Source organism: Mytilus trossulus, chromosome 3 (assembly GCF_036588685.1).
Source record: "Mytilus trossulus isolate FHL-02 chromosome 3, PNRI_Mtr1.1.1.hap1, whole genome shotgun sequence".
In the NCBI taxonomy this organism is placed as follows: Eukaryota; Metazoa; Mollusca; class Bivalvia; order Mytilida; family Mytilidae; genus Mytilus; species Mytilus trossulus.
Genome location: NC_086375.1, coordinates 78,523,339 through 78,550,902, shown reverse-complemented (window position 1 = coordinate 78,550,902; position 27,564 = coordinate 78,523,339). Strand labels below are relative to the sequence as shown.

The 27,564-nt window shown below is 31.3% G+C and overlaps 1 protein-coding gene across 1 annotated transcript; it reads left to right on the top strand.

Moving 5' to 3' along the window:
* Positions 1-28: 28 nt before the first annotated feature.
* On the top strand, positions 29-27,173 carry LOC134712516 (protein ECT2-like). Its single transcript, XM_063574143.1, has 21 exons — positions 29-135; positions 2,630-2,706; positions 5,653-5,832; positions 6,658-6,747; positions 7,088-7,195; positions 7,696-7,797; positions 8,695-8,794; positions 9,228-9,349; positions 9,771-10,059; positions 10,352-10,467; positions 15,297-15,485; positions 16,024-16,134; positions 17,146-17,242; positions 18,454-18,535; positions 19,345-19,423; positions 20,129-20,248; positions 20,766-20,904; positions 21,351-21,514; positions 22,365-22,456; positions 23,749-23,908; positions 24,642-27,173. The coding sequence occupies exons 1-21, from the start codon at positions 78-80 to the stop codon at positions 24,753-24,755; spliced, it is 2,589 nt and encodes an 862-aa protein (XP_063430213.1). The 5' UTR covers positions 29-77; the 3' UTR covers positions 24,756-27,173.
* The last annotated feature ends 391 nt before the right edge of the window (positions 27,174-27,564 follow it).

The window sequence follows — 27,564 nt, the reverse complement described above, 5'->3', positions numbered from 1 at the left end:
GGAAATTTTCTTCAAATTCATTAGCCAATCAAAATTGCTGTCTGTTTGAACAGCGCCATTTTCAAGTTGTGGAAACAATGTCGGAGAATACAGAATCGGAGTGTAAAACAAAGCCCGACGTACCCTTAGATGATGGCATGTTGTTTTAAAACTTAAGTTAAAAAGCCTCATATGATATTCAATGTATCAATATTTTCATGATATTATTGAAGGAGACAAATCAGGGTTGCACTCTTCTCGTCTGACACAAAAAGGCACAACCCACTCTTCTCTTCTCGAAAACTATTGTAATGCTAGCCACTATACTCTTTTTATATAAAAAAAATGAAATATGATATGAGTGCCTGTGTGACCACTCTTCACTAGAAAAGAAGATATGTGTCCGTACCTTCCATAGTGAGCAATGTCATATAGATATTAAAGCCATAGATAAAGTACTGGTCCCACATCAAAAGCAGATAATATTTGCCAAAATTTTATCACCCTCTTATTATATATATACATGTCACGCTTGGTGTTAATTAGCCTTCATTGGCAATACTCTAGTTCAGGGAAACAATGCGCATGTGCAAGATCGATCGTGATTTTGCGTTATTGTCTACAGTAATTAGATACGAGATTTTATAAACTGGGGGCATTATCAGTTTATTGATTTATCAGATCGGCATCGTTATTACTGTAGTCAGATTAATGAATTTTCAAGAAGCATATACATGCTATGGCAAACGAAAATATATACAATATATGACAAAAATAAATAAATTAATAATAATATCTTACTAGTGTTGATTTGGCCAAGAACAGTAGAATAAATATAAAATTCTATACGCACAGATCTAGACGTTGGACATGATAAAAACAAAATGATATTCGTTTTACAAAACATTCATATTGCAACATATATCTTCTATTTTCTCTTTGAGTATTCAGATAACGATCAACTTCAACATTTAATCTGAGTGTGCTGCTACACAATTTTGTTAATATAGATACATTACAATGAAAATCTAAGTATCTTTCAAAACCATGCAAATACAAATGTACTAGTTTATATCAATTGTAAATACAAAGTTTGTTACATTCTTCTAAAGCTGCAGATTCTACTGGCATATTAAAACAGACTATTTTGACCGTTATGTTAATTAATCTTAATTACAAAAGGAACGGTTAGATATATGTCACCTGACTTTGAGTGTTACCTTGTACCTTCACGCGAAAATGGACAGATTCATGGAAGTCGTCTAATGTTGACAGGGACTCTTAAGAAAAATTAGAAAGAAAATAAAAGTGATGACTCAGTCAAACACATAATACATGTAACTCCTTTGTGGGGTACCTGCAATGCAACCTTGTCTGTTCAGTTCACTGCAGCTGGTCTTATCAGATGATGTGGTATAGACTATAGAGTATTTACATGTTGCTCTCATTGTTATTTGTGTATTGCCACATGAATAACTTCTCCTGTTCTGTTCAATAAATGAATTCTACGTTTAACAGAATGACATAAGAAAATTAATTGTTATCTGAAAGAGGGCAAGCTTATTTTTAGTTTGTATAATATGTTTTAATAAATGGAACTTAGAAATTGGTAAATATCCAACATGTCCAATATAAAAATTACATGTACCTCAAGTTGGGTGTTTGCGTAAAACAATGTGTTGCATGACAGATAGCCCAAATTTATGTTTTAAATTTTAACGAATGTTGCAAGAATATTTATGGTTTTCTCTATCCTTAATGTAGTAAAATACATTTAAATATTTCTGGATTCATTTAAAAACGATCACCATGATGATGATGATTGGCCCTAAGCAGTATATTTTTTTAATTTTAAAATTTATCGTTGGAACCAAATTGGAATTTATTTACATGTGTAAAAGTTTAACATGGTCTGTAAATGTCATTTCCTTGACAATTAAGTACACATCCCTTATTTCAGTATGTTTTGTAATTATGATCAATCACTAGGTTCCAAAATTTCAATCATGACTCATGCATCCATATGACATGCCAAGTTAATTAACAGATACTTATCAAATTTGTGGCATCACACTATAAACGTTTGAAGTTCACTTGTTGGAGTTCCTCTCAGCACAATACTTCCATGGTACAACATAAGAACTAACTTTAAAGATTATTTGATAAAGACATTAAAACACATCAGATGGATGCAACAGAAGTACATCCAACATAAACACAGGGTAGACTAGGCTAGGTAGTTGGTTTTTTTGTCAGAAATATAAGTAAAGAGACTGGAATGCATTTTAAAACTTACTGCATTTATATGATATGGACGGCCTTGTGTACAAATATGAACGAATTATTAATTGGTACATGTAATATTTAAAGGTTAATATAAAATGAAGATTTGGTATGATTGTCAAATTGACACAACTCTCAACCAGAGGCCGATATCAAGTTGGTACCTAATACCTATACAGTCTTACAGTCAGACCGATAGATAAGTTATATGTCAGACTAGTCTAGAGTACATGTATCTAACCTAATAATGATTTCCTATTATGTAACCAAAGATTTTGTTTGAAACTAGGCTACACACTTTAAGTCAATTGGCTGTGGCTGCTCATATTCACTTTACTTTGGGTAATTGTATATTTTATTATTTCAGACACAAAAGACAGTTGTAAGGTTGTTCTTGTTGGCAAAGATACTCAAAGCAATGAAAAATTGAAAACAACACTTCAGGTAAAGTCGTATACAAGTTGAACATGTTAAAATATTATAGTATTATATGGCTATTTATTGGTATGTACAACAGTTAAGCAGATATTTTGTGCAACCAAGTTTACTTTTAAATTTTGAATGTTGATCATGTTGATCACAACCAGTTTGCGAGTTTGCTGATAATATTGTGCACCAGTATAGAAAAGTATAAGGTAGCAATACACAGTTAGGAGTTTAGTTTCGCATTTTGGCCCCTGTGGATTTTTAGTGGAAGAAGACGTCAAGTCTTCTGAAGACTTAAGGGGCCGACCCTTGTCATTGAGTCTCTGTATGCCGCATTCATTTCGTATATTACAATTTCAAAACAACTTAGATTCCTGACACCGATTTTTACACATGATTAGGCATCTGAATCATTTAATTTGTAAATTATGATTGTTAAACAATCACTATCGTAAATATGACCCTTTTATTTATGTAAATTATTAGATTTCATCTCATCCACATGAACGTTATTTGTTTACTTGTAACAGGCTGTTTTAACTGTAGATATTTGTATTACGCATGCGTGAATTTGGTATCGGGACAACTCGCCCTGTTTACAAGTTCGCCCTTGAAGTTACGAATTTGCAATCCTGAAGACAAGAAGATTTTGTTTTTATATAAATAAAAAGGATATATAAAGTGTTGTCTTTATTCATGGTTTTCCTTTGTCATGTGAATTAGATACCCTCCGTAACATACATTTCAGGGGTCTCCTCCCGTCCTCCCGTTTAGGAGAAAAAACTCCCGAGTATGAAAAATTTCATGAATGACAATTTTCAGACGCCATATTTAATCATTTCTTACTACTGTACGGGTGTAATTGACACCTGTGTTAAATTTTACCTGAACATCAAAGAAGATGTATAATTATATGGCTTCACTTGACAGCTTGGGTGTCAAACATACTGGTAATCAACGATGTTTACCTCCGGCTAACTGCCGTTGTGTTATCAAAACGATGGGTATTGGGAATATTGAAATACTTTTTTGTTACTTCCCTTTGTTTTAGCCTGTTTTCAGTTATTTTGCTTTTAAAAATGTAAATTGTAAAAAGACTATAAATGATTAATATTTTAATCAAATAATCATAAAATGATGTTAATTAAATGTATTTAAATGATTTTGGACAAATAAAAAAATTAAAATTTATAAATTATTTTAGCAATCTAGACCTCCTTTTAAGGATTACATTGAAGTTTATATGATAAATTTGTTTCCATTTTCTGAAAGTTAACATACAATATGTGCAACTAGACTAATAAAAGGTCTAGTAGTCAGATTAATTTAAATTTAAATTTATATGTGAAAAAGTTAGTTTATATTAGATTTTATTGTGTAAGCTAAGAAATCTTCTTAATTTTACTTCCAAATTAAAGATTTTACCTAATTTTCATAGTCAACTGAACATAGAAAGAGATTGTACGGATGGGAAATCCATGTACTTAAGACCTTTTCTTGTTTGAAGAAAAAAATATATTTTAACAATAATGGAACAAAGCAGCCTGGGTAAGTGGGGCTGCTTTTATGGTAATTCAAGTTACTTTTTATTCACCTTCTTCCACTTCAGAGCTATCAGCTCTTTGATTCAAATAGGAAAGTTAGTGTGTAATAAAATTCATTTTTAGACAGCTGACTACTAATTTAGCATAGATGCCAACCATTACGATTTTTGCGTAGTTTCTCCGATTTTGCTATAAAAACTACGCTATTATGGTCAAAGTCGAATAGTTACGGATTACCAATCATCGCCGTTCAATTTTGTAAAACACTGATTTATATCATTACTTTTCCGTCCTGGTCCGGTTTTTAGAAAACGCCAATGCAATGCTTCCGGTTTCTCGGGAGTTATCAACCTATTGTCGAGTAACTAACTGACTTCCGAAGGGGCAAACTTGCATTTTATGAGTAGATTTCCCCCTTTCTCTACTTCTCCTTGACAAAACGAAAATGTACGAGTCGAGAACATCTGAACAATTAATTAATGGAATACATACTACAGACAACATTATAAACGACAAATTTTAGTGCACATTACCTTGCAACCACTCGTCAGTATTTTTTATTGGTAAGTGCACGTTTATGAATGATTACTGAAAACTTTTCAAAAATACGGAAAATTTCATAGTTTGTTACTGATTGTGTCAAAAGGGGGTTGGCATCTATGAATTTAGCCTTCAAAGATGGTTTATAAGAGCATCAAGATTGTTTTTAACATGTTTTATGGGCTATTTTCTGTTTGACAATCCGTATTTTCATAGCTTGACCGGCCATCGGTCCAGAAATTAATGTAATGTTTACAAACACTTTTTTTCTTCACGAAGTTTTTGACGCAATTTTACAAAAAAATGAGACGAAAGACATATGATTTTCATTGGATCTACTGAATGATATATGTACACAGTTTCAGAAAAGGTGTTACTTCAAGCGATTGAAATTCTACTTTTAGCCAAATTTTGGGGAAATATGTGACATCTTTTCCCCCCTTTTTGAAATATTTTATAGCAAATAAGTGCAGATTGTTGCCATGGATACACCCAAAAGAAATTATATTTTACCATTTTATATACTGGATATAAAATCTATGGAAGATTCTGATTACATACATATGCACATATATGACACAAACAGTAAGCTTAGTATTGCAAGAAAGCAATGAAAAGGGGATGGTAAAATTTATGAGGGCTAATTTTAATATTGTTTATTGCTACCTAAACATGAAAATGAACTTTCAATGAATTGGAATAACACAGCAACTGAGTACAGTCCTCAAATACTTTCATATGAGCAAGCTGTAATAAACATTTATTGGAAAATATGGCCATAGGAATATTGATTGCTACCTTTGTTATTTGAAAATTGTAAGTTGTTTACATATAATTTGTGTGATAATAATTTATTTTATTTTATTTTTTCATATTTCAGGAATTGAAAATTACGTTTGTAAACTCTGAAGATGGACTGGATTGTGTTCAGGATGCATCAGAATGGGATACAGCATTTGTCCTGGAAAACTTTGAAGGCCACGTATTTCATAAATTGCATAAAGCAGAGACCTGGATAGTAGGCCCACCTATCATATTTCAGTGTGCTATTGATAAAAAAGTAATATATTTATTAGTATTTAGTTTGTACCTAAAAATTCCACTTCTGATAGTTTGAAAGCTTTTCTCATGTTAAACAGCTATGTTAAGAATTTTCATTCCACAGTGACATTTTACATGCACACAAATGTATGTAAGATTCTTAAATTGCATTGAACTGTTCAGAAATATGCACATATTTGTCTATAGGTGCATTCCCCTGAATAATATTTTGATATGTAATTTGTTTATTACAAATCCTTGTTAAGGTCCTAAATCAATTGACACATTTACAAGTAATTCAGTTTACTTTTAAGTTTGAGTTAAAAGATCAATTTAGAATACACCTTAACATAATGTGCAAAAACCTGTGTTACAGGAAAGAAAATTCCAAGTTATGATTGAAGGGCTACATTTGTACCAGCTTACAGTGAAACAATTTCCTTAACCACATTTTCATTGTTAACATGTCAATTGATGATAAGGTTAAGTTTCACAGTATTAAACATTAAACAGACAACAACCAAATCAAATATAAAAACAAATGATTGTCTACCAACTTATCTTCTCAGAAATTTTTTTTTCATTTGAACCTCTCCTTCTTATGTCAGTGCAATTAATTTTCATGATTTCTTCCATTGCCGTAAGTATTTATATAAGGAAAGATCCAACTTTCACATTCTTCACAACTTTAAGTTACATAATTTTCTAGTAGCCAAAATTAATCACTAGCAAAATATTAATTGGAAAACAGTACTTCAAAAGGTTGACATACAATTTACAGTTTCAATTTTGACCATACCTGCCATTAACTATATGTCAATAACATAACATTATTTTTTTCCAGCCAATACCACAGCACACACGACCATTATTTTGTACAGCTATGCAGGGTGTTATTGTTTGCTTTACTGGTTTTAGTAAGAGAGAAGAAGTGGTTAGTACAATTAAAATCAGAACTTTCACTTAGCACCATTAGATTTGATTGTTGCATGTGATCAAACTTAGGTTGTGTTCACCCTATCCACTTTGTCAACTGTTTTAATTGTATCATATCAAACCACTACTGAATGTGTCAAACTAAAGAAACTCACATGTTTCAATTATTGATTGATCTTGTTCAAATAAGAAAACAAAGTCAAGTTTGTAATCTGATTTTAATCAAGTATGTATAAATGTATCATTGAAGCAGTTAATGAGTTGATAAATTAGTTAATCTTATGACAAAGTATTGACCACTTTTATTGGTAATGTTGTAATATGCTTTATTTTTATAGAGTCCCTTAGCTGACCTTATTCATCATATGGGTGGAAGTGTAAGAAAAGATATATCACCAAAAGTAACGCATCTAGTAGCTAATTGTATAGATGGTTTCAAATATAGGGTATGTAAATAGTTTGCCAAAAGGTTTGTATCTCATAAATTATAGAACAGGTTGATTATATTTTGATAAAAATTCTTAAAAGTATGTAAACTGATTTCATTAATTTTACCAACAGTTCCTATTTTATCCAAAACTTGTACAAAGTGCTAAGAACCAAAACTGGAAGACATTGAATTTTGGATGTGATTTGCTTACTGTTCTAGAGTTATGCCCCATTATATCTTTGACATTTTTAAATATTTTTGTTTCCACTCTTAGGTTTGTCTCATGCAAATTTAATGATACTCTTAAATGCTAAGAACCACGACATGCATACAGAGTGAGGATTTGTGTATTGAGTCACTCACTGTTCTAGAGAAATTATGTCCCTTTTGAACTTTGAAAATTGCAAAGCCTGAAGGAGGGGTTGAACTTTGATGTCCTCACACACGTTCTTCTTTTATTTTTTATTTGTTAGTCAAGATCATTATTTAAAATTCATTATTATTTAATTCTTTCAGTTTGCTGTTGGTTATGGTACTCCAATAATGGATGCTAAGTGGATTTATAGAGTGTGGGAAGAAAGAAACACATTGGGTGTAAAAGCTACAGATGAGAAAATGGTATCTTATAACAAAAATTACAATAGTCATTATGATCTATTGTCGTATTGGCTCTTGCCCAATATCTGGTGTAGAAGTGGGATTTTTTTTCAATGAATTCAACAAAAAAAACAAAATATCATATATATACAAAAATCTAGACTCAGTTAGGGCTGCTCTAGGCAAGTTTAGAATTTTATTTCATTACCACTGTGCATGACACCCACCCATAGAAGAGATTTCAAAGTGTGTTCTTTGTATCAAAAGAATGTTATTCATGAATCAGAATAAGCGGACTATTATGGTTGTATTTACTCAAAAGAAATATGAAAACTGAAATTTGCTACAGGAAGTTTTGAATGGAATTAAGTAATCGGCGGTCCTTGTGGCAGAAATGAACAAAAACAGGAATTCAAATGTTTATAGTTTGTCATCATGATTAGAGGTCAGTTTTTTTTGGTTTTTTTTACAAATTTAAAAAAATATACCTAGTGTTCAACAGTATTTTTTATATTTTTCAGGGCTATTCCATTTAAATGTATGAGGGAGAGTAGGAAGGGAAAATTAATTATTTAATGTGTGTTATTGGTCTTTTTCAGTATGCCTCTATTACCATTATGCTAAATTATCTTAAACTTGGTTCTTGATAGTTGGGATATTTTGAAGACCCTTCCTATACATTTTAATAAAATAGCCCTCAATGACAATGACATATTTTAAGAGCTAGAAAAAAGCAGTTCAAATATTGACTATAAGAAAAAGATACCAATGAGCCATTAATAAAAGCTCTTGTGAATTGAATGAAAGAGGAAATGACAAACAACAGTCAACAAAAACATGAACATGAAAGCAGAGATATTGAAATAACTATTTTTTGTGTTAAAAACAAATCATAGTTTTGTTATATATTTTTTACAGATGCAGCATAGAATGCCACCATTTTATAAGTGTTGTTTGTGTTTTTATGGCTTTTCTGATGAAGAAAAAAAACACATGGAAGAATTAACTATAGAAAATGGTAAAGATTGCTTATATCATATATAAAATGTTCAATTTTCTTATAAAGGTCTGATTGGAGACAACATCGATAAACTATACTATAGAATTTTAATGATATTGTAATATAAGTAGCCTTGCATTTGAACTGTTATTATTAATGATTTCCCTTTACAAATTCAATTTTTTAAGAGGTTGACAGAAACTTTCACCAGAGAGCACTCATGCCATAAGCACTAGCTTCAAGTTGAAAACAAATCACCAAAAGCACAATTCTGAACACCATTGAGTTGGAATAGAATTCAAAACAAGTTACCAAATTGATGCTCATCTCACAATACTTAATAGCAGCTGTAAGAATGTCAATATATTTTTTACAATGCTTATGTCAGAATGGGTTGTATACAATAAAACGTTAATGATTTTAAAGTAATATCAAGCTTTTTAATTTTTAGGTGGGACATTTGCAGCAGTTGGAGATGATGAATGTTCGCATTTGGTTTATGATGATCAACAGGTCAAAGATATCCCTGTCAGTTTATTAGATAACACCAATTTTTATATTGTTAGAGGGGAGGTAAGATTTTAAATCAATCATGACTTACCCAAAGCTACCACATTGCCTCTAAAGTTCCTCATGAGTCAATATTTAGTATCCGTTTCTCACATCTTAAAGCATGTTTGTATTTATAGCATTTGTCTGTAAGCCCTTTTAAACAATAACAAACATTCTTACCCATGACAAGGTTTCAATAAGGGCTATTGCCAGAAAAAAATGTATGGGGGGTTTGAAGGCAGTTTTTGTCAGCACCTGCCACACAGACAATTGTAATTGAGAATTATAGTGTGAAATGTTGCTTTGATACCCATCACCCATGTATAATTAATACAATGTGCCTTCCAACCCCTCCATACATTTTTTTCTGGAATAGCCCTAAGTTCTCACAAGCTTTAACATCTTTTATTTTATATGCACACATTAAATATTTTGATTTCAGTGGTTTTGGGGCAGCATTCAGATGGAAGCATGTGCTGATGAGACATTGTATGAATATCATCAGAAAATAGATTTCAATGGTGTGAATGGAAATATATTCTTGCCTGGCAGAAATATGTCTGGATCCAAATCTCGTAAGAGAAAGAGACTGAAAGAGAATATTGCTCAATTGGCAGCTGATGGAGAGTATGACTCCCCATTTAAGAGAAGATCAACTGATAGAGTTTCAATGAGTCCAAATTCCTTCTTGGATGCTTCAAATACACCAGACAAATCGGATGTCTTTTCAGGTGGGTCATTTCAAACTTTATTCATTCACTGAACAATGTAGTTATCAAATATATTTTTAATACCCTTATCTGAATTTTATTTAGATTTGATGTTGTTACATGAAGATCAACAATGGAAAGGAGGGAGGACATTTTGCTATGACCCTAGCAATCATACATATTTATACATGCATTGTGTTAATTTAAAGTGACATTGAATCTACTAGCTTCATATTTTGTGGAAAATAGCTAAACACTATTGTCAAATATCAATTCAGAAAACTTTATATTTTAGTGTTTTTTTTATATATAGAATCCATAGAAAGTTACAAGGAAAAACTTCCCAAGATGTCCCCAAGACTTCATGTTGTTACAGAATTGTTACAGACAGAGAAAAACTATGTAGGAATTCTACACACAGTTATAAACGTAAGTCTCACTCTAATGTATTTATTTGTTAATAAAATTAAAATGATGGGATAACAATGAAGGTTGTATATATGTACTTGAATAAATTTAATAACCATTTCATAAGTTAAGTTCTAACAGAAGTTGACCCATCCAATATGCATATACAAAAATATATATGTATGTGTACAAAATTTTAAGACAACCAACATTTATGTGAATTCAGACTTTAAAACAGAAGATATTGCATTTAATAACAAAGATGTGCATCATTAGTATAATATTCTCTAACAACGATTATGTATCTGTTTCAGAAAAAAAAACATAAAATAAAGTTTTAAAACAATTAAAGAGCTAAAATTTTAAATATGTTAAAATTTCACCATGCTACCTTGAATTCTAATACCATTTTGTAACCTAGAAGTTTCAACTGGATTATGAATTACTAAGGAATCTAGATTTACTGTATAAGGTTTCTTGGGACTATTAACTCCTTCCCATTCAGGCATTTTAGGCCTTTACTTATCAAAACGACACTATCGAAGTTTAAATGAATACTGCATTCGCATCAATGGTCATACACATGTCATGTTGGGCTCAAATGAAAGATAATTAGTAAAATATTTCACAAAATTAAATTTGGAGATAATTGGTCATTTTTTGGTCACATGGTTTATTTCCAAAAGTCACGTGACTGTTGGCGAAAAAGTGAAAAAATACGAAATCCTTGGACAAAAAGTCATGCAGAGACATATTGGTGGGCTAATAGGGTCAGGTTTTGGTGGAAACGCAATGCGTCGAGTCTGTTGAAGCCATACAAGTTATCATAGTGGAATAAATAGACGCATAATGTGCTATAGGCCTTAAAATATAGATGTCCGTAACATTCAAAATAACTGATTTTAGACACCATTTTTGTCCGATTTCAAACTTGGACCCTAGTTATTGGTCTAATTCGTTTTCAATCAATCAGCAACTTAAACTTTGTTTTTACAAGTGAAAATTCATTGTATTACCAATGCTAGCTTGATCTGGGACACCCTTGACCGAGCCCGATGGAGCCAGGGGGGTAAAAAAAGGGGGGGGGGGCAATTTGGCACATACATGGTTTGAAAAAAAAAATCCGTAGGTTTTCTTTTTGAAATTGAAAGTAAAGTTAAGTTAAGTTACACTTAATATAGGAAATTATTTTTCCAACTGCGGCAGTGAGATTCGAACCCTCAATCTTAGGGCCTTTGGATAGCTCATCGTACCCCTGCGCCACTGGCATTATATTGAATTTATTGAAATTTAAGTAATTAAGTCTACTACTACGGAAGAAATTAAAAAAAAAAAAATAATATAAAGATTCTCACCCATTTGTTTTCCTTTTGGAATTATGTGTTCAGATGATAATTTTTTGTTGCCAAATGCATGATTTCTACGCAAATCTAGGAGGAATCCACTCTTTACAATGCCATTTTTTCATTGAAATATACATGTTCCTTTATTCAAACAAAAGTGTTTTCAACTTTATCATACCGCAACACTTACGAAACCATGTTTTGTTACATCTATTTCAACTTTGCAAAAAAAAATTAGAATATTAAAGTGGTTTTTGTCTCTTTTCTCATAATATCTCTAAGAAATGACTTCGGATTTTTAGCATATTTCAAGTTTGTGAGTGCGCTTCTACTCTAAAAATTACATTTGCAACTAGTGTACAAGTTAGAACTATCAGTTTAATACTATTCTTCAAAAACTCACTGCACAGTTATTGAGGAAAGTCATAAATCCTCTTAAAAGAGCAGTTTTCTTTGCCCTTCTTTTTGAGAATTTTCCTCAAAATTCGAGGAAAAATAAATGGTTTTTACAGAAGAATCACACATCAGTAAGAGGCGACTTATTTGTTAACTAATAATGATAGAGGTTTGCTGCACAATAAATCGCATTGCTGGTTATCTGAAGATTAAATTGAGCCCTTAACCACATCTGTACGTCAGCAAATGGCTATGGAACAAGTCTTAATGCCCCCAAAAAATCTTGAAATTGGCTTCACCAGTAAGCTGTACCGGTGTGAATGGGAAGGGGTTAATTGGCTTAACTCCTTCCCATTCAGGCATTTTAGGCCTTTACTTATCAAAAAGACACTATCGAAGTTTAAATGAATACTGCATTCGCATCAATGGTCATACACATGTCATGTTGGGCTCAAATGAAAGATAATTAGTAAAATATTTCAGAAAATTAAATTTGGAGATAATTCGTCATTTTTGTCGAGCCTGCAACTTTTGTTGCAGAAAGCTCGACATAGGGATAGTGATCCGGCGGCGGCGGTGTCAGCTCACTTCTTAAAAGCTTTATATTTTAGAAGGTAGAAGACCTAGATGCTTCATACTGTGTATATAGATGCCTCATGTTACGAACTTTCCGTCAGTCACATGTCCAATGTCCTTGACCTTATTTTCATGGTTCAGTGACTACTTGAAAAAAAAGTTTTTTTTGTAATGTTAAATTCTCTCTTATTATAAGTAATTGGATAACCATATGTGGTATGTGCGTACCTTGCAAGGTCCTCATACCCATCACACAGTTTTCACTTGACCTCGACCTCATTTCATGGATCAGTGAACAAGGTTTAGTTTTGGTGGTCAAGTCCATATCTCAGATACTATAAGCAATAGGTCTAGTATATTCCTTGAATGGAAGGACTGTAAGGTGTACATGTCCAACTGGCAGGTGTCATCTGACCTTGACCTCATTTTCATGGTTCAGTGGTTATAGTTAAGTTTTTGTGTTTTGGTCTGTTTTTCTTATACAATATGCAATAGGTCTACTATAGTTGGTGTATGGAATGATTGTAAGGTGTACATGTCTAGCTGACAGGTGTCATCTGACCTTGACCTCATTTTCATGGTTCAGTGGTCAAAGTTAAGTTTTTTAGTTTTGGTCTATTTTTCTAATACTTTATGCATTAGGTCAACTATATTTGGTGTATGGAAATATTTTATGATCTAATTGTCGGTTACGCAGGTTGTATTTGACCTTGACCTCATTTTCACGGTCCATTGCTAAGTTTTAAGTGTGTGTGTTTTGGTCTGTTTTTCTTTATTTATAAGCAATAAGTCAACTATATTTGTTGTATTGAAGAATTGTTAGCTGTACATGTCTGCCTGGCATGGTTCATCTGACCTTGACCTCATTTTCATGGTTCATTGATCAATGTTTCATTTTCTTGGTTAATGTTGAGTTTATGTGACAGTTGTAATAAAGCTTTATATTTAGGTCTATCAAGATAGTATCAAGGATTAGTAAAGAAGGCGAGACATTTCAGTGTGTGCACTCTTGTTTGGTCACATGGTTTATTTCCAAAAGTCACGTGACTGTTGGCGAAAAAGTGAAAAAATACGAAATCCTTGGACAAAAAGTCATGCAGAGACATATTGGTGGGCTAATAGGGTCAGGTTTTGTTGGAAACGCAATGCGTCGAGTCTGTTGAAGCCATACAAGTTATCATAGTGGAATAAATAGACGCATAATGTGCTATAGGCCTTAAAATATAAGTGTCCGTAACATTCAAAATAACTGATTTTAGACACCTATTTTGTCCGATTTCAAACTTGGACCCTAGTTATTGGTCTAATTCGTTTTCAATCAATCAGCAACTTAAACTTTGTTTTTACAAGTGAAAATTCATTGTATTACCAATGCTAGCTTGATCTGGGACACCCTTGACCGAGCCCGATGGAGCCAGGGGGGTAAAAAAGGGGGGGGGGGCAATTTGGCACATACATTGTTTGAAAAAAAAAATTCGTAGGTTTTCTTTTTGAAATTGAAAGTAAAGTTAAGTTAAGTTACATTTAATATAGGAAATTATTTTTCCAACTCCGGCAGTGAGATTCGAACCCTCAATCTTAGCGCCTTTGGATAGCTCATCGTACCCCTGCGCCACTGGCATTGTATTGAATTTATTGAAATTTAAGTACTTAAGTCTACTACTAAGGAAGAAATTAAAAAAAAAAAAAATAATATAAAGATTCTCACCCATTTGTTTTCCTTTTGGAATTATGTGTTCAGATGATAATTTTTTGTTGCCAAATGCATGATTTTTACGCAAATCTAGGAGGAATCCACTCTTTACAATGCCATTTTTTCATTGAAATACACATGTTCCTTTATTCAAACAAAAGTGTTTTCAACTTTATCATACCGCAACACTTACAAAACCATGTTTTGTTACATCTATTTCAACTTTGCAAAAAAAATTTAGAATATTAAAGTGGATTTTGTCTCTTTTCTCATAATATCTCTAAGAAATGACTTCGGATTTTTAGCATATTTCAAGTTTGTGAGTGCGCTTCTACTCTAAAAATTACATTTGCAACTAGTGTACAAGTTAGAACTATCAGTTTAATACTATTCTTCAAAAACTCACTGCACAGTTATTGAGAAAAGTCATAAATTCTCTTAAAAGAGCAGTTTTCTTTGCCCTTCTTTTTGAGAATTTTCCTCAAAATTCGAAGAAAAATAAATGGTTTTTACAGAAGAATCACACATCAGTAAGAGGCGACTTATTTGTTAACTAATAATGATAGAGGTTTGCTGCACAATAAATCGCATTGCTGGTTATCTGAGGATTAATTTGAGCCCTTAACCACGTCTGTACGTCAGCAAATGGCTATGGAACAAGTCTTAATGCCCCCAAAAAATCTTGAAATTGTCTTCACCGGTAAGCTGTACCGGTGTGAATGGGAAGGGGTTAAGTAGCAGTATTAAAATCATTAAATCTTCAATTTCATACAAAAAAATCAAGTTTATTTTATACCATTCTAAAAATTGCTTATTGTTTGTATTTTATTTATTATTTGTAGACATTCAAAACAGAAATTGAAAAATCTAATCAATATAATGGTGCAATATTAGGAGCACAAGAGGTCAAGTTGATTTTTGGCAACATTCCTCCAATATATGAAGTTCATTGCAAGATTCGAGACAGGTTATCACAGATAGTTGACAATTGGAATGAAGAAGTTTCTGTTGGTGATATTTTTATTGAGCACGTAAGTATGTTATTATGTTAAATAGTTAACATATATATATTTTGTGTCATCATTTACATTTTTAGCTGACTTGAGTCTGGTGTCATCATCTGTAAACTTCTAAATCTTCTTTCCTGAAACTACAGAGCTAAATTGAAATCGAAGTAGGCCACAATTATCATTTAGTTATCATCTTTGTTTAAAAAAGATATGTCTGTGGTTATGGCTTGCCAACCAACATGACTGACATGAATCACAAAATAACATAAGGCGAAATGCAAGTTTTGTGCATTATCTAGAAGACTGTAATAGAAAGGGAAAAACTAAAGTTAGCAAAAATTATCATCAGGATAAAATCTACAAAGGACAAGGTGAAATGTTTAAATGAAGATTTAACTTCTTACTCAAAGTTTCAATTCATGTCTCTTTTAAAGTTGAGATAATTTTAAAATTAAAAAAAATGAAATCACAATAAGTGTAGATATAATGATATTACACCAAGACAGCTTTGCTCATGATTCTTTTTAAATGCAATTATTTGTATTTACTATTATTACAGGCAGAAGCTTTAACGAAAGCTTATCCTCCATTTGTGAACTTTTTTGAACAAACCAAAGAAACAATAGCAAAATCAGATAAAACCAACCCTAGATTCCATGCTTTTCTCAAGGTAAGTATTGCATTTTATAATAGTAGAAATTGTTTCACCTGCCACTTTATTTTGTAGCTTGATTGGAAACATTTTACATTTATCCTAGGAATAAATACATTAAATATTCATTTTGAGTGAACCTTTGCAATATATTTAGTGTAGTTATTAATACCATGTACAAAAAAATATATTTATTAAGTATGTTAAGTAAGATATAAAGTTTATGGTATGATTGCAAGCGAGACAACTATTTCAATATGAATCTTAAGTAAATATAGGTCACTGTACATTCAAACATTGTACAATACCCATATCATTATTCAGCAATAAAAGGCCCTGACATGAGCATAAAAAAAAAATGAGTCCACAGTAAGCATGGTAAGTTTGGCATTTTTTTTTATGCCCCACCTTCAATAGAAGAGGGGCATTATGTTTTCTGGTCTGTGTGTCTGTTCGTCCGTCTGTCTGTCTGTCCGTTCGTCCATCTGTCCGTCCGCAGGTTAAAGTTTTTGGTCAAGGTAGTTTTTGATGAAGATGAAGTCCAATCAACTTGAAACTTAGTTCACTTGTTGCTTATGATATGATCTTTCTAATTTTAAAGCCAAATTAGACTTTTGACCCCAATTTCACAGTCAACTGAACATAAAATTGAAAGTGGGATTTCCAGGTTAAAGTTTTTGGTCAAGGTAGTTTTTGATGAAGCTGAAGTCCAATCAACTTGAAACTTAGAACACTTGATGCTTATGATATGATATTTCTAATTTTAAAGCCAAATTAGACTTTTGACCCCAATTTCACGATCCATGGAACATGGAAAATGATAGTGCCAGTGGGGCATCCATGTACTTTGGACACATTCTTGTTTATCCAATTTCATGGTCCATTGAACATGGAAAATGATAGTGCGAGTGGGGCATCCATGTACTTTGGACACATTCTTGTTTTATCATATTTTGTATGACAGGGCATCCATGCCTTGCACATCATTTAGTTGAATAAAGCTGATATAAAATTTTGTATTTATTTCAGGTGTGTTTATCTAAGCCTGAATGTGGTAGACAGAGTTTAACAGAATTATTAATTAGACCAGTACAAAGGTTACCAAGTGTATCGTTGTTATTAAATGGTAAGTTATAAACTGTGTTTAGATCAAATAAATTTAGATTTAGGTTTCCAGAGGTTATTTCTGACTTCCCTGAGACCTCAGAGTAACTTGATTTCAGAATTTATTCATGTTATCAGTAGATTTGTATTAATTCAAACATTGGTTTTACCTCTCACCATAGATTTGTTTTCATTTAACCAGTTAATTTAGATTGGTTGTTTATATTTGATTATTTTATCCAGAGTGACATGTTTAGCAGTACAGACCTTATTTTAATGCCCATATGTTTTCCAGTCTCTGCATCTTTTTGTTTTTTCTGTCCTGCTTCAGGTTAAAATAAATCGTCTTTCAGGTTAAACTTTTTGGACAAGGTAGTTTTTGATGAAGTTAAAAATCCAATCAACTTGGAACTTAGTACACATGTTCCCTATGATTTGATCTTCCTAATTTTAATGCCTTATACACGTAATACTGAACATAGAAAATGAAAGTGGGAGTGGGGCATCCTTGTACTTAGGACACATTCTTGTTTTGTATCATGTCAGTTAAACAGAAATTACTAAAAGTCATTTATATATTTGATAACCAGTTGAATAAGCCTCATCTGCATTTCCAGTCAATGCAATTTACCTTTCCACTTTGACTTTTAACAGTTGAAATATAATGCATTGTTTTTGCTTTACCTTGACCTAATTTGTGATACTGTGAAGCAGTCCATGCCTATTTAGAATTGTTGAACTTGTAAGATTTTTATGCCCCACCTACGATAGTAGAGGGGCATTATGTTTTCTGGTCTGTGCCTCCGTTCGTTCGTCCGTCTGTGCATCCGTTCGTCCCGCTTCAGGTTAAAGTTTTTGATGAAGTCGAAGTCCAATCAATTTGAAACTTAGTACACATGTTCCCCATGATATGATCTTTCTAATTTTAATGCCAAATTATAGTTTTGACCCCAATTACATGGTCCACTGAACATAGAAAATGATAGTGCAAAGTTGAGGTTAAAGTTTTTGGTCAAGGTAGTTTTTGATGAAGTTAAAGTTACATCAACTTGAAACTTAGTACACATGTTCCCCATGATATGATTTTTCTAATTTTAATTCCAAATTAATGTTCTGTCCACAATTTTCACGGTCCACTGAACACAGAAAATGATAGTGCGAGTGGGGCATCCGTGTACTATGGACACATTCTTGTTTGTGCAATGAGTTACTGACTCAATTTTTCTATTACAGATATTTTAAAGCATACAACAAAAGATAATCCAGATTATACAAAAGTAGAAAAGGCACTTCAAGTAGCAAAAGAAATAATGACGTAAGTGGTCTATACACATTTATACAAAAAGTAGAAAAGGCACTTCAAGTAGCAAAAGAAATAATGACGTAAGTGGTCTATACACATTTATTCAAAAGTAGAAAATGCACTTCAAGTAGCAAAAGAAATCATGCCGTAAGTAGTCTTTATACACATTCATGTTAAAGAAAATATGACATGGTGCTATCGCTGTAGATATTCAATCATTCTGACTCTGAATGAGAGAGAATAATTTATGTTATCGTCATTTGTTAAATTTTCATCCTTGAATTCACCATTTTAAGTATGCTTATCATAAAAAGCCAATTATAATTTCATTTATAATTTTCTTATCCCAGGCATAGATTACCTTAGCCTTATTTGGCACAACTTTTTGGAATTTTGGTTCCTCAATGCTCTTCAACTTTGTACTTGTTTAGCTTTATAAATATTTTGATATGAGCGTCACTGATGAGTCTTATGTAGACAAAATCCAAGTCTGGTGTACTAAATTATAATCCTGGTACCTTTGGCACAACTTTTTGGAATTGGTTCATCAATGCTCTTCAACTTTGTACTTGGTACCTTTGACAACTATCATATACGAGTAATACCATTATATAAGATTAATCAACAGGCAACCTCAACCACCAAATATATTGTAATGTGTTAATTGGATCCTTTTTTTATTTGTCAATAGGATGCCTCTTTTATTTAGTCAGATAGTATTTTTTAACTATTGTAAAATTGAGCTTGTCATATTTTATCAAATTTATTTCTGATTCTAATGGTAATAAAAAAGTGGAATTTAATCTTCATTTTTTTTCTAGGCATATAAATGAAGACAAGAGGAAAACAGAAAACCAGGTTGTGATGTTTGATATAATGAATGATATAGATAATTGTCCTGTAAGTATAATCATAAGTAAAAACAGAAGACATTTGATTAAACATTTATAGCCCGATTATTTAAGACTGACAAAACATTGAATTTACACAACAATAGAAAAACTACAACTGAATTAACCAGTAAAAAAAAAAGATTTATACCAGCCTAAGTTAAACATGAACCTACCTGAGGAAAGGGGACTTTGGAAAAAGTGTAATTCTACCTACATTTTTATAATTGATGTTTGCTTTCCTTTACTTTAAACTTGGCAGATTCCATTGCTAGAGTAGAGTATTTAACTGAGGAATACTGATTGTTGGCATTCTAATATATAATTACTTTTATATGTCAGGAATAACTGTATTTATCATTATAATTTCTGAATTAACATTATCTAAGACACTTTGGATATTAGGAAACTAATTCTTTTATTGTGAAGCTTCAGTCATCATATGTCTTCCCCCTTGCACATTGTAGGAACCATTTCTCCTTAAAAATAACTGGACATAATCACATAATTCAATTTGCACAAATTCTTCTAAAAGGACAAGATATAAAGCATTTGTTATTTGAATTGATTATCTGAGTAGTTTTTTGGGGGTTCCATGCCAACAAATGGACTTAACTGTTTCTACTTTTATTATTTGAAAGCAACTAGTTTCTCTCACCTTCTTTGAAAGACTGACATTTTAAGATAATTTTGATGGACTGTTTCTGTTATATAGGCTACACTACTGTCATCACACAGAAAGTTTGTATCAAAGATAGATGTGATAGAATTATCAGATGAGTTATGTGGAAAAGGTCTACCTATGTCTTTATTCCTGTTTACTGACAGTGTAGAGGTTGGTATATTACTTGTGTTTCTTAGAAGTTGTCCATTTGGTTCACATAAATATGTAGAGTAAGAAGTTGAAGGGATGATCATAAAATGAATTGTCAAGTACTTTATATTGTTTGATTCAGAATGTTAATGAAAATCAATCCACAGAAGTACAGGTGTAATTGCCTTTTTATTTCTCAGCCAAAGGAAATCTGATAAAATTACCTATGTAAGTAACTAGTCTTACATTTAACTGAAATCCTAGCAATATGTGATTTAGTTTTGTTAAAAACCATTTAAAAAAATTAACTTTTCAATAAGATTATTTAAGAGAGGTCCCTTGATTGTGATGTAACTCTGGCTTTCTCTTTGTCAATTGAACTCTGGTGGAGAGTTGTCTCATTGGCAATTTTACCACATTATCTTATTTATATTTCTCTGGCCACTGGACATTGAAATTACAGTTTTGTACATGAAAAAAGCTGTGAATTTGTTTGAAATGAAGTAATTAAATTTTATCACACTGATAAACTTTGCAGATGTGCAAACGGCGGTCGAAATATACCACTAGCATGAAAAGTCCAGCAACTCACAAAACACCTCAGAAGCCCTTCAAACATTTAGTGATGATACCATTACCAACGATAAAACGGGTGTTAGATTGTAACGAAACTGAAGGTAAGTATTCAAACATTTGGTGATGATACCATTACCGACAATAAAATGAGTCTTGGATTGTAATGAAACTGAAGGTAAGTCCTCAAACAATAATTGATGAAACTATAAATGGTTTTCCCAGGAGGTTTGTGTTGCTGTATTTCTTGGCACCTCTTTTGTAAATATTTGAGTATTTTTGTAAAATATTTGAGTCCCATGCCCTTTTTTCCATCATATTTTATCATACCCTGTTGGAATTTGTTTCTGCAATCAACCTCTCAATTGATAGAACTTTTAGAGTTATTTCCCCCTGATGGAAATCATTTTGATGGCTGACATTTTATTGAATTTTGTAATTTAGTTTGAATCTATTGAGTACAAATCAGTTCATAAACTTTAAAACATAAAACAACCTGTTAACTTTTTCTTGTATAAACTCTCAGATTATAATTAACATTGTTTTACAGATTGTCGGAATGCTTTTGGACTGATCTGTAAAAGTACTTTAGATACCAAGGGAACAAGTAGTAAATTATATAGTTTTATGGTCGACAGTGAAGAAACAACAAAGAAAGAATTTGTTACCAGTGTTGGGAAGAGTATTGTCAATTTGAACTGTGTAGCAGACTATGTATGTTTAATTAGAATTTGTATAATTGTCCATAAATAAACAATGACAGTAGGAGATCTAAGACACTTAAGAACTCCTGTTTTGTATCATATTTTCATCTAACATCCTTTAATGCTAGAGAGAATGTAGAGATAGTTTAAATTTCATGGTCATATTCAAAGGGAAATGTGAAGGTTTTGTGATTTAACTGACATTTAAATTATGTTGAATCTTTCCTATGTAGCAACTTTGATTGAATTGTTCTTCAAAATATATATAGTTAGACAAAAATCACTTCCATTTCAATACAGATTCAATTATCAATACAGTGTTGAAACATTATTTTAATTTGCCTGTTCACATTCATTCAACCATAAGCTGCATATTTCTACTGAGAAATGGTGTGAAGAATTTGTCATAAGGATAAGTGATAATATAAGGGCTTAAAATGAAAAACTTACACATAATGTGATGGAATGCAGACACACAAGGTTGATACTGCCCTACACCACCATTTCTAAGTTTATTAGACAACAACACTTTTCTGATTACTTTTGCTATTATTCTATGCCAGGTTTAATTGACACAACTGCTTTTCAATGAATAGCATCTAAAGATATTTTTTAGTAACAACAGAGGAATTCCATGTTTAAACATTCCCAGTTCTATTCTTCCTTTTAAGTTTTGAATTCTTCCTTTTAAGTTTTGAATTCTTTCTTTTAAGTTTTGAATTCTTCCTTTTAAGTTTTGAATTATTCCTCAGATTTGAAGGTTTGTCAAGAATAGATGAGACATTGAACAGACAAATTAATGCTTATTTGGAAGTTTGTGTATAATTTGTAATAAGAATCTGATTTGCATTTGTTTTCAGGATAGTCTTGTTATTTCTGTTGAGGGTAAAGACTTACAGATAAGTACCAGTGAAGTAGAAAGAAAAACACATACACTGAGCAGAGCAGCTAGGTATTGTTATGAAACTTTATTAACCAGTACATTATTGCCAAAAATGACTGTTTATTATAAACCCTAATTGGGCTTAATACAGACAAACTGGGCATTAATACAGGGTCATTACAGAAACTGTAAACATTTTAAAAAAAATCAGAAAAAAGGAAATTTGAATCCTCACAGGAATAGATGACATTTTCAAACCAAAAATGTTCAAATTTAATATTGTTAATGTTTTATTAAATTAAACATGTTTTGAAAATAATATAGTTACAAGACTTTTTTGTGTTTTATTTAATTTGACAGCAACTTCAAGTTGGCAGCAACACATACACTTTTGCTCAATTGGTTAATAAATGTATTCTTTTGTTCAGCTGGTTAATAAATGTATTAAGAAATGAGTGTTTATAAAATGGCCCTGTTATATGTCCTCAGTCAGTAATAATGGCCTGGGATGTCTGTAATGGACCTTGGCGTTGCCTCCGGCCATTACAGCCTTCCTTGCCCATTATTACAGACCTTGGACATATACCAGGGCCATTATAAAAACACCCATTCATTCTATAGTATTGTCACATGTACCAATATACTTGAAAAATGTTTTGTCTTGCCAACTAGGAAAGTAGCAGAGGTTTAACAATCTGTAGACAATGGGATACGATTATCTGTCTTTTATTATTTTTTAAATCAAGAAAATATTATATAAACTATTTTCCTTTAATTTACTCATCTACTGTATCATAACTAGGTTCTATTGATCAACTGTTTATCATTAAAACCTTCTGTATAAAGTGATAGGCAGGTAAATTACATTTTGAAGATAAGCTTGATTGAGAAGTTGCAAGTATTTATCAAAAAGAAATGCAGTAGATCTTTTTTAAACACCAGGGTATTATGACCTACATGTACCATTAGTCTGTCAGATGTTGACTTCAACTATGTAGGCCTGTCATACAATGAGCGATCTATAACTTATGTCTCTGAAACATCTGAATGAAGCAGCTGGTTAAGTCATTTACACAATTAAACAATTGCTCTAAATTGTTAATTGTGTGTTATAAATGAATTTCATCATGCTTTATTCTGGATTTCTCTGCCAATTAGATCTGGCTGTTATGATATATCCAAGAGTAATGAACGTGATGTTCAACACCAAATATCAATTATCTCGCATAAAAGCAGCTCTATATAGATCTTTTTTTTAATAACATGCATGTTTACAAAAAGAAATCAACAGTCCCAAAAAATTATATAGATAGAAAATTTATAATATACAGTGTATATTCAGATTTTTATTTCTATTTTAGGTTAGGGAAGAGGGTTAGCAGAGCATTCTCATTCAACAAGACGCCCAAGCTGAAGAGAGCTGTGTCTAGTATTTCTCATGTATTTAGTCCAGGAGGTGTACCACCCTCACCCGGTGGAGACCTAAGGGGGAAAAGATTAGCCAGTTGTATAGATCTTACAGTAAGTTTATAGTTCATAGTTCATGAAGCCGGTAAAAAGATTTTTAGCTGTTAAATGATATAATTCCCTCTGTTATATTTGATACATCAGCTTTTATGAAGTTCCATAAATTAGTGGGCCCTAATCATTGCTAATGTTAAGCATTGCATCAAACAATAATAATTTTATTTTTGGATGTAACACGTCTTCTGATTGGCTGATGTTATTTTGTTATCAGCCCATAGACATAATTAATCCATGTGACCGTGATGTCATCAACGTTTTTCGTGGTTTTCTATGGTTTTAAATGGAATTAAGAATTAAATTAAAAGAAATGACAGTCTATTCCAAATAACATAAAACATGTTGTGCACACTGTCAAATAACCCGCTACACGCGTTATTCTGTGTGCACCAAATTTTTAATGTTATTTCTTCAAAGACAGAAAAAATATTAGTCATTCCTTGAATAATTTTGGTACACAATGAATGGAAAGCATTTATATCCTCAGGTCCTACACTTTTATAATCCCAATTTTGTGTTCCAAAAATTATATAAGATTAAAAAAAGTTATGAGGGTATGAGTTTGCTTTAATATTCACTATCATTTCGGTTCAAATTCTGGATAAAATTACCAAAACCTCCTGTAAATAAGCATTTTCTTTTTGAGTACCAAATTTGTATGATTGATAAAAGGGGAATCCCAACTTATCAATTAAAGATACATATTTGATGTTCTTTCTTTATTTTTCAGGAAGTGTCGCCCACCTTATCAACATTATCCAGTTACCCCAGCACAATGACTCTTTATGAAGATCCAGACTCTGTTAGCTTAGATTGTTACTCTCTGAAAGATTCTAATGATTAACATATATATCAAATATTCCTTACCATGTGATATTTTTATACTAATATTTATGCTTCTTGTACCTTCTGGATATAGGGCAGGTAGTCATTATATCTTTTATCTAATCTATCAGACATATATACTTCATTTACTTGAAATGCAACATATTTGAATTGAAAGAGTCCCAAAATAAGACAGACATTATTCTGTGATTGCTTTCAATTGGACCAACATAATATGATTTGTCATTTCACAAATATGTCAACACAAATCTGCCGTTTACTTGGCAAACTGGGCAGAATTACTTCATATTAAGTAAAGTTAAGCAACTTCATTTATTTAAAGGGTTTCCAATATATGTTGAAGTTTGTCAATTTAAAATATATAGTTTACATTGAAATTGAACAAAAGTTCACAGAATGACATCATAACACACATTGTTGTATATCTCATATTCTGTTTCTGAATCAGATTGTTATGGGAAGTTTTCATAGAAGAAAAAAAGAAAATTAAGTGTCATTCTACATGTATTACACATTAGTTGGTCATAAATTAATAATACATGTATGACTGAAATAAACAAAACAATATATATATTAAGTGCTGGATTCACTGAAACATTCAGTGAAGATTATTACACATATTCTATCTATTTCCAACTCTTTTCTTTTGTTTCTAAAGCTTTATTCTCTACTCTTTTGATTTATAATGTTTAATTTAAATGGTGCTATGTCAAGAAATGTTTTACCTGAGTTACTACTGTGAATTCATTATTTAAATATTCATTGGATACTAATTTTTGTGGATTTGAGTGGCCATAGTTGAACCTTTAATTTAATTGATGAATTAAGTTCAAATTTCTATAGGCTTGTATGCAGATTTATGTTAAACCATGAAATAAGATATCCACAAAAATGCAATTTGTCCATAATCCACAAAATTTGTTACCTAAAAAAATAAATGAATCCACAGTAACTTTTTATTACGAACTTACTAGCAACTTACAAACAAATGTGCCATACATTGCTAGAAAATGGATTTTCTTAAAAATGTTTTAATATTAATCTTATTATTCAAAGCCACCTTATGAATAGTAATAAAAAAAAAAGGTAAATAAAATGTAACCCTTCAGTTATGTTATCCTAAGGATTGAAGTGTAAGTGATTCAGTGTTATTTGTAAACATCTGTAGCTCCCCTTTATCCAGCCAGAATCAATGAATATAAACAGAATTGACTGTATAATTATCTTCAAGAACAACTATAAATGTCATTTATGTCTAAAGACTACCAATTTAAACTTTTAAGAATGACAATCTAATTGTTTTTAAATTATGAAAAAAAATGTTTTCTGTTATTTAAAACCTTTCAGTATTAAATTTTTCACATGTAGTTAAAAGTTGGATCATTAAATATGTTTTAATTAAACAGCAGGTTTCATAATTCGCTAGAGTAAAACCATCAATATTTCCAAATCCATGTAAGAGTTATTATCCCTTTATGTTAGTTGAGTGTTTTGAGTAAGCAATTCCAAATGAAAACATGATCTATGTTTCTCTACATACATGTATGGGAAACATTTGCTTTTTCACATGTGAAGTTTTGTTCAGATAGATAAAACAACTCATAATTGCTGTCCCTTTTAACTTGCATAGGAAAAAGAGGAGTCAAAAAAACAAATTTTTGTGTCACAAATAACTTTTTAATCCAACAGTTCATTTTTTTCGATCTGAGATATGCTATACATCAAACACAAGATACTTCTTAGGTTATAACCAGATCTTAGTTACTGTGATATGATTTAGAAGATATAAGTTGTTCTTTGTCATGTTTTATTCTCATGCGAATCTGTTCCTCAATTGATATTATTTATACATATCCATTTTTTAAATTTAATATGTAAGATATTGTAAATAAGCATTTTAGGTAAAACACTGTAATTGATAATAAGGTTGTTTAATGTAAGTTTTATTCAAAGTAAACAATTTCACCTTCATATTTTTTTCTTTTTTAATATGGTAGGTATTTGAAAAAGGTAAATGTTTGCTTTGTAATTTGAATTAAATGTAATTTAAAATAAGTCAGTTTTAAATAATGAAAATATGCAATTCACTTTTTACATGAATAATAAAATGTCAAATTTCAATTGGATTTTCATTTAAATATTATTATTATATGATTTGTACAAGGAAAGTAATACACTGTCTTGTTTTTAATTCAATGTTTATATTATTCATGTAAAACAAGTAATTTGAAGTAGAAAAAATGGATTGCAAAAGCTGATAAGTCATTTTGTACGGTGAACATTTGCTTGCATGAAAATACCAAACAAAAAAATCAGTGTGTAAATTTTATATCATTTTATAATCGTGTATGTATTAAATATTCGGTTGTGAACCAGAGAAATTAGTGCTTAGAAAGTAAACAAATTTAAAAATAGACCTGAAGTGTTGTTTTCAATATTATTATGTAGCCAGCATGTGATCATCAGACACCTGTCTACAGTGGATGTAGTAGAGTTTACTGTCTGCACATCTATCATCAAATCACATTTTAACATTAGAAAACATTACTCATTTACCATTTACCAAGGTAATTAAACAGTTATAACCTCAATAAATAACTTTTTTCAAATATATAACTTTTTTACTTTCAATATGAAAATAAGAAGATAGTTTATGATTGCCAATGAGAAAACTATCCACCAAAGATCAACTGGAGTGTATATACAGCCTTCAACAATGAGAAAAACGATATTGTATAGTGGGCTATAAAAGCCCCAACTTGAAAAATATGAAATTATTTGAAAAATTATTCGCCTAACTATCACCA